The sequence below is a fragment of the Osmerus mordax genome, chromosome 14 (assembly GCF_038355195.1).
Source record: "Osmerus mordax isolate fOsmMor3 chromosome 14, fOsmMor3.pri, whole genome shotgun sequence".
Classification (NCBI taxonomy): domain Eukaryota; kingdom Metazoa; phylum Chordata; class Actinopteri; order Osmeriformes; family Osmeridae; genus Osmerus; species Osmerus mordax.
Genome location: NC_090063.1, coordinates 15,167,252 through 15,175,010, shown reverse-complemented (window position 1 = coordinate 15,175,010; position 7,759 = coordinate 15,167,252). Strand labels below are relative to the sequence as shown.

At 42.4% G+C, this 7,759-nt stretch overlaps 2 protein-coding genes across 2 annotated transcripts; both read left to right on the top strand.

Annotated features, from left to right (window-relative positions):
• The first annotated feature begins 1,005 nt into the window (after nucleotides 1-1,005).
• LOC136956577 (high choriolytic enzyme 1-like) lies at nucleotides 1,006-1,797 on the top strand. Its single transcript, XM_067250496.1, has one exon. It carries the CDS (start codon nucleotides 1,006-1,008, stop codon nucleotides 1,795-1,797), a length of 792 nt encoding a protein of 263 aa, XP_067106597.1.
• Nucleotides 1,798-3,213: 1,416 nt separating this feature from the next.
• LOC136956568 (BTB/POZ domain-containing adapter for CUL3-mediated RhoA degradation protein 3-like) lies at nucleotides 3,214-7,755 on the top strand. Its single transcript, XM_067250488.1, has 7 exons — nucleotides 3,214-3,591; nucleotides 4,198-4,411; nucleotides 4,728-4,897; nucleotides 5,243-5,329; nucleotides 5,432-5,484; nucleotides 5,597-5,792; nucleotides 6,198-7,755. Exons 1-7 carry the CDS (start codon nucleotides 3,505-3,507, stop codon nucleotides 6,414-6,416), a joined length of 1,026 nt encoding a protein of 341 aa, XP_067106589.1. The 5' UTR covers nucleotides 3,214-3,504; the 3' UTR covers nucleotides 6,417-7,755.
• Nucleotides 7,756-7,759: the final 4 nt, after the last annotated feature.

The window sequence follows — 7,759 nt, the reverse complement described above, 5'->3', positions numbered from 1 at the left end:
AGTAAAACTAAAGTTTTTCAAAGCATGCTCTATCTTCTAAACCTAAGGGCATTGTGTATAGAACAGTATTCAGCTTTTTCTGAATAGTATACCCTTTACTGTTTGACCATATGTCCAAACATCTCAAAGAGTTAGGAATGATTAATATTAGTCCTGGACCAGGAATTAATTGAAGTCTTGTTTTTATACACTCTCCTCTACAGGTGTGTCGGCACAGGGGATTAGGGCTTTGGGTTGTGGCTGATCTACATAAGCATCTTGAGTACACAGCGCAATCAACATTGCTTGCACTCCCTGGCCATGAAGGGAAAAGACAATTACAATATCATGTTCTGGGGGGTCCTGAGTGCATTATATGGTCAATGTATATGCCTTTTTCTGAAAGGTATGAAATCACAAAATACGGTTTAGGATGCTCGTTCTCTCATAAAGACGGCAAGATTCAGATGAAGAATGAACAATGGTACATGCCGTGCCTTAATGTTACTGCCATGCAGGGTTTTTTTTATCCCTCATTAAAACAAAATACATACGACAAAACAGACATATGTCTGATTAATCATTTCCTAAATCAACAAACCCAGTACCAGCTACTTTATAATTATATTGAAATGGTACAATACCTTTAAACTTTGATAATGAATGGATGTAGTCATTTACAACTAGGAAATACTTGACACTGTCTTAATAATTCATTCATTCAAGGAATCCAGGTTGAGATAAGTAAACTTACTTCCAGCAAACCTGTCTTTTCCCCTAATGGACAAGGAGTTGCAGGGCGTTGCGATGCTGGTTTTGCTGTGTCCTCAAATGATTATTAGGACAATCAGCCACAACCCAAAGCCCTAAACCCCCTGCAGACACACCTGTAGAGGAGAGTATAAAACACCAGGACTCACCAGACTCAGACATCCAGCTAAAAGGAGCAAAGCATCTCCAAGGAGACCAGACCTAGAAAACTTCCCATCCAGACCCAGAGCCAGATTGAACCTCCAGACCCTGAAGATGGAGATCAGCACCTCTTTGTCTCTCCTAATGCTGCTGCTGTTGGGACTCTCCCAAGCCAATCCCATCCATATAGATGGAGAAAACAGCAATGAACATCTACATATGTCCGCTGGCGGCATTCTGACCACAAACAACCAATCCAGTCAGCTTCTTCTGGAGGGAGACCTGATCCTACCAAAACACAGAAATGCCATGAGGTGCTTTCAAGGGGACTCATGCAAGTGGAAGAAATCCTCGAATGGTCAGGTGGGGATAGCCTACACAATCGGCAGTGAGTACTCTCCCCAAGAAAGGCAGATTATTGAGAACGCCCTGAGATCGTTTGCTTCTGTTTCCTGCATTCGCTTTGTGCCCCGTACAACTGAGACCGACTACATCATGGTTGCGAGCCAGGACGGCTGCTTCTCTTCTCTTGGGAGACAGCGGGGTCCACAGGTGCTCTCTATCAACAAGCGCGGTTGTATGGAAAACAAAATCATTCAACATGAGACCCTTCATGCCCTGGGCTTCCAGCACGAGCACACCAGGAGTGACCGTGACCAGTACGTCAAGATCAACTTTGCCAACATCGATCCAGGCCAGTACTATAACTTTGCCAAATCAGACACCAACAATCTTGGCACTTCCTATGACTACTCCTCAATCATGCAGTATCCAAGACGAGGTTTTGCCATCAACCCTAATATTGATGTCATTATACCTATCCCCAACCCTAACGTTGCTATTGGCCAGTCAACCACATTCTCAAGAACCGATATCGAGAGGATCAATCGACTATATCAGTGCTAAGACGAAGACAAAGTAAGAGAACAAGAGGATGATGAAGATACTTTGAAGCTGCAACACAACAATGTTTTCAAAGTCTACATCACTGTCATGGGTTTTGATTTGTGGTTGAAGGGTTTCAAATTATTACAAAATTAAAATAGGATAAATAAAACGTACATTAGAAAAGCTCAAATGTTTCAATGTCTGTTTATTGCCCAATAAGCTACAAAATTACTGAATGTTGGCAAGTGTTTACAGTGTGTTCTGTACGTTTCGTTTCAGTTTATATATCCTCCCTGATATTATTATTCACTCATCATTCACTTCATTCATACTAAATCCACAGTTCGTCTCTAATTCTGCCAAACCTGTGAAACCTGCACTTTCCCTAAACTGAACATTTTGGGTGTATTTCATAGGTGCACATATTGATCCGTAAATTTGGAAGAAGATATTTAAACCAATACATACAGTGTACTGTACTTTACATATGTGTTGAGGTGAGATACATACGGTTGGAGTGTATATCCTTCTGTTTCTCAACCCAAATCTACCTCGTGGTTCTTGTGGCCTTGCCGATGTGTCTCCTAGCAACCTGATACAACACAGCACTGTCACGCAGGACACTAAGCATTAGCAAAGAACTTATATTGACTATACTCTTTGGCATGAGTGTGTAGCGACAAATGTTTTTGCATTGCTGCGTCTCGCTTGCTCGTGGAGTTTGCTATTCACTTTGTTCAACCTGATTGGTCATGTTTATTATGACCAATAATAGCATTGATTTTAAATAAATTATGAAAAATTTACCTTACCGAGAATCGCCTAACTCAGCGATTCCCAACAACATTTTGAGAAAACAAATTGTTTTCTCAAAATGTTGTAAAATGATTAAAAAAAAAAATTCGAAACGTTTTGAAAACAAAAAGTTTTTAAACCAAAAAACACGTTCAAAGCATTATAAAATTAAAATAAATAAATGTAGAAACAAGTTTTATCGAAACTAAGTTTCAAAATAGGCACCATTCTCACTTTTTGTTGTTGCCAGGTTCGATCAATTAAGAACTGTTCAGTGCACTGTCCTCCATGTAGTGTCAGTTAAGTAGCCTATCTTAAAGGCTCAATCATTGATAATAATATTGGGCTTGTTTTAGACTTGTTTAGATATATTAGGGCCATTATGACAAATTAATAAAATATTTAAGGAGCAGTTTCTGAATCTGCGGTCGCTTATTTGTCTCGCGATAGTTGGCAACCTTGCAAAAAGTTCTTCTCAACAACATTAGCCCGTCTGTCTCTCCCTTATTAGACATTCTCTGACATTAGGTTATAGCTTAGGTATAGCCTACCTATCTTAACGTTCCACACTCTTAGAGAGTGGGCAAACTGTGCTTAGGCAGGAAGGATGTTTTTGCTTGCGCAAGACTGGCTGACTGCCAATGTGTCTGCAACTCAACCAACAGGCCGCAGACAAAGACAGAAATAAACCCTTTATTTAAAAGAAATCCAACACATTTTGGTTTTTGATGCAAGGCTTTCGACGAGGGACTGCATCTCGTCGTTTTTAATCTATCGATGCTTGGATTTTAAATCAGGTTTAAAAGGTGAACATATTTAGCTAGTTAAGGTGACCATTCCTCTAACCCCGTGGATTTAACGTGTGCTACTTTTTTCTCAGTCAAATTTCAAGTCTCTACATTATTTTCACTTAAACGTGAGCATTCCTTTATGAAAACGTCATCTGGGCTGCTTCAAACGGAAACGTGCTGGATTACCAACTTTGTTATTCAAGGCTGCCTGACCAAGGGTTCTATGGTAAGTCGTTTTCCCGTTAACTAACGCTACGTAACGTTGGGTTAAATATATAATAGGCTAGTATTGTGGTCACACGTATAAAGACAAATTGTTATTGTGTCGTATAGTATGTTTTTGTGTTCAGATTTGTACAGAAAGATGGTCTGGCGTCAAGTCATACAGGCACCAGTTTTCCACCATCATGGCCACAGTACACACTTCTACACTACTACAAGTTAGTTAGTTGCTCGCAAGATAGGCTGGCGTTTTCCTTGCCAAGGTGTTTTGGACTGTGGGTAACTATCTCAATTAGCTGTTAAATAGGCAAGAAGCAAACCACTGCTTTGTTTAAATGTATTTTTGGGAAAGATAATGAGACTTCTTAGTAAGGTTACATTTCGCAATGTCTAGCTTGTTAGCTAACGGCATTAGGCTGACAAGCAATTAACCCCAGGCTCTGCAGTACTGTCCGGACCCGATACTGAACTGCAACTTTTAAGATCAGCAGTTTTTGTAATTCTTTCTTTTTTGGTTATGGGTTATAAATGGCTACAAACCCACACCGACATGGCAATACCAGTTCATTTAACCACAGTGACACTGATGATGTGTAATGTTTTCACACAGGAAGAGATGTCAGGAGTGAGTGCGGTGAACTCGCCGCTTCCAGCGGCTACAACTCGTACCACCTCGTTCAAGGGTTCCTGTCCGAGTTCCAAATACGTGAAGCTAAATGTGGGTGGTGCGCTCTACTACACCACAATGCAGACCTTGACTAAACAGGATACCATGCTCAAGGCCATGTTCAGTGGCAGGATGGAAGTTCTCACTGACAGTGAAGGTACTGGTGAATCTATGTGACTCCTCCCAAACCATGTCAGGATCAGGATGTGATGTTTGTTTCAGCCAATATGACAAAAAGTGCTTCTTAACAACATTAATAATAATTGCCCAGTTGCTGTCCATTTGACATTTGAATCATCTATCTGACGTTTTTATCCGAAGCGAGATACAAAAAGTGTATAAAAGCAAAGCGGAAAATAAGAAATGTGTGGTTCTAACTATATTTGGGTGCAGTACACTCGCACAACAAAGCTCACGCTCGATCGATGGCAGTTGGTGATTGATCGACCTCTGGGCTGCCTTTTTTCCTACAGGCTGGATTTTGATTGACAGATGTGGGAAGCACTTCGGAACCATCCTGAATTACCTGCGTGATGGCGCGGTGCCCCTACCCGACATCAGACGGGAAGTGGAGGAGCTTCTGGCTGAAGCAAAGTACTATCTGGTGCAGGGCCTGTCAGACGAGTGCCACGCAGCCTTACAGGTGTTCAATTCAATGAAATTAATTTTATCAATCTTGAAGGAAATTCAATATATATTTTTTATTATTATTTATAATAATTCATTCCTTGTATGAACAAAAGACTCAGTGTGTCCATCATAGTTACAGATATAGACGTAGAAAAAATTTGAAACTACGAAATTATATAACGGAATGGTACAGGGAGCTACAAGAATGTACTGCCACTCTTGTGGCGCCGAAAAACACCACCTTCAGCTTGGGGAATGTCCGAGGGCTGCAATTAAAGCGCTCATGACTATTGTTGTGTGTCTGTGGCACTTTAACTACTATCTCAGTCCCTGTCATTTCTGTTCCCGGTGACTCCAGAACAAGGACATTTACGAGCCGTTCTGTAAAGTTCCCCTGGTGACGTCCTCCAAGGAGGAGCAGAGACTCATCACTACCTCCAACAAGGTGGACTACCGTCATGGCAACGTCGCTAATGACAAGCATTGAAGTCACATGCCGTGTTTTATTCATTCAGAATGTATAACTAATTTGCTCAATGTTTTGTAGCCTACGGTGAAATTGTTGTACAACCGAAGCAACAACAAGTACTCGTATACCAGGTGAATATCACTAGTTTTGTTTGAGTTGAAACATTCTCTCATTCACAATGCCATAGCTTGAGGCAGGTGTGTACGGAAATAATTAACAAGTGGGTTCCGTTCCGTCTCCTAGCAACTCTGATGACAACATGCTGAAGAACATTGAGCTGTTTGACAAGCTCTCCCTTCGCTTCAACGGCCGGGTGCTGTTCATCAAGGACGTGATCGGAGACGAGATCTGCTGCTGGTCGTTCTACGGGCAGGGCCGCAAGATCGCTGAGGTGTGCTGCACCTCCATCGTCTACGCCACGGAGAAGAAGCAGACCAAGGTAACTGCCAGAACGAGAGCAAGCCTTAACGTACAAACCGTATATAAATATAAACTTTTTAACACTCTTGTTCGTTACAATGGGCATGGGCGCCGCTAATTTTGGGCCCCATGAAGAGACCCTAACCCTCAAATTTGGCCCCCCTCCTCCTTATTTTGGTTATTCCTGTCCTTATTCAAAACTTTTAGAGAGCCCTTCCCTCCTTTGGGGCCCTGGGTAGTCAGTCCCACTTTCCCCCCACTTCGAAGCCCCTGACCATGGGAATAATTGTTGTAGTGTTCCCAGTGCCTGGTGTTCCTAATGCTTGACACCCTTGTTAGTCAGAATGGAAACAAACATGGATCTTAGGATATCCCAGCATCTACCAGAGCCAGGTGTACTGTAAGGCCGATCCTCTACCCTCAGGTGGAGTTTCCAGAGGCCCGAATCTATGAAGAGACGCTCAACATTCTCCTGTATGAGTCCCAGGATGGGCGTGGCCCTGACAACGCTCTGCTGGAGGCCACGGGGGGCGCCGCGGGGCGCTCCCACCACCTGGACGAGGACGAGGAGCGTGAACGCATCGAGAGGATCCGACGCATTCACATCAAACGGCCCGATGACCGCACCCACCACCACCAGTAACCACGACAACGGGCAGTAACCACACCCATCACCGCCAGCAACCACGACAACCAGTAACCACTGCAACAGCCAGTAACTGCACTACCCACCACCAGTAACCATGACAGCTAGTAACTACTAAATTACATGACCTGTAAACACACCAACTCCTGTGACCACACCCACTAACCTTTACACTAAATACCTGCCACCACCACCAGGGGGCATATCTATCACTGTTACCAAAGATTTTTTGACACAGTCACACTTTCCCCCATGACTACAGGGCCTCTAGTGCTCTCACTAGAACACTGGTCACCTGTATCTCTCCCTAATACTGTATGATTAGAACTCTGTGGTGCGTTTTAATGGCATCATCAGACCACATCAGTGTTGATCTTTCCAGAAGACCCTCTCAGGGCTTGCTAATGAACCAAACTCAACGGTCTGAACAAACCACCTCCGTCCTGGGCTCCCATTCAGGGATGCTTATCACTTTTGTCTTTACAATTCATCATGTTGCCTTCACCCAGGAGGTTGTGCCTTATGTGTTTGCATTGAAGTGCTATCTACAAACTATCCAGACACTTTGCATTGCTTTAAAATGTTCCACAGGCATATATTTTATTGATTGTATTCCAGTTATTATACATACTGTGTAAAGATGCTACACTCCAACTATTAATCTTCCAGTTCTTTTTAAAACATATTTTTCTATAGTGAAATTATATTGATAGTATGAGAGTGAATGTGAGTATATGTACTGTATTAGTATTGCGCTTGTTACAAAAACGCCACCAGCAGATCAAATCATGGGTCAAACCAAGAAGGTTTTGTCTCTGTGCTACTTTACTCCAGCAGAGGGCGTACTGTGGCCACAACTACAATATATTCCTGACGTCAGTCTTGGCCCACCTTGCTTCTGCAGAGCTACCCTCTTGTAGTCTTACCCTGTTGTGTATAACCCAATTCAACTTGTCAACAAGTGAATAATGAAAGTAAGCTATGGTATATTTGGATTGGAGTGAAAACCAACAGTTCAGACCAGTAGATCTCCAGGAACAGGGTTGACCATGCCTGTAATGTGAGTGTTCTAAAGGAGGATTGCTGAGTCGTGTTAACACTGTGTTCTAGTGACATGTAGCCTTCTTGACGATTTTTTTAGATGCAGGTGAATGAATATCAGTGTTTCTTTTGTGAAAATGCTGATCGCTGGCACTACTGAAGGTGAAATCATTGAACAAACATAAGTGGAAGGTAGATCATTCCTTATCAGAGAATGTTAATCATTTCACATGTAGAACTGTCTTTTGCACTGTATTTATCAACTTTTCTAGAAATAAAGATTTGTATGAGTACACACG

Excerpts from the sequence above, each read along its gene's own strand:
- LOC136956577 (XM_067250496.1), top strand. The coding sequence starts at position 1,006 with ATGGAGATCAGCACCTCTTTGTCTCTCCTAATGCTGCTGCTGTTGGGA.
- LOC136956568 (XM_067250488.1), top strand. The coding sequence starts at position 3,505 with ATGAAAACGTCATCTGGGCTGCTTCAAACGGAAACGTGCTGGATTACC. Across the intron at positions 4,412-4,727 it reads AGTTCTCACTGACAGTGAAG|GCTGGATTTTGATTGACAGA; the intron begins GTACTGGTGAAT and ends TTTTTCCTACAG. Across the intron at positions 4,898-5,242 it reads AGTGCCACGCAGCCTTACAG|AACAAGGACATTTACGAGCC; the intron begins GTGTTCAATTCA and ends CGGTGACTCCAG.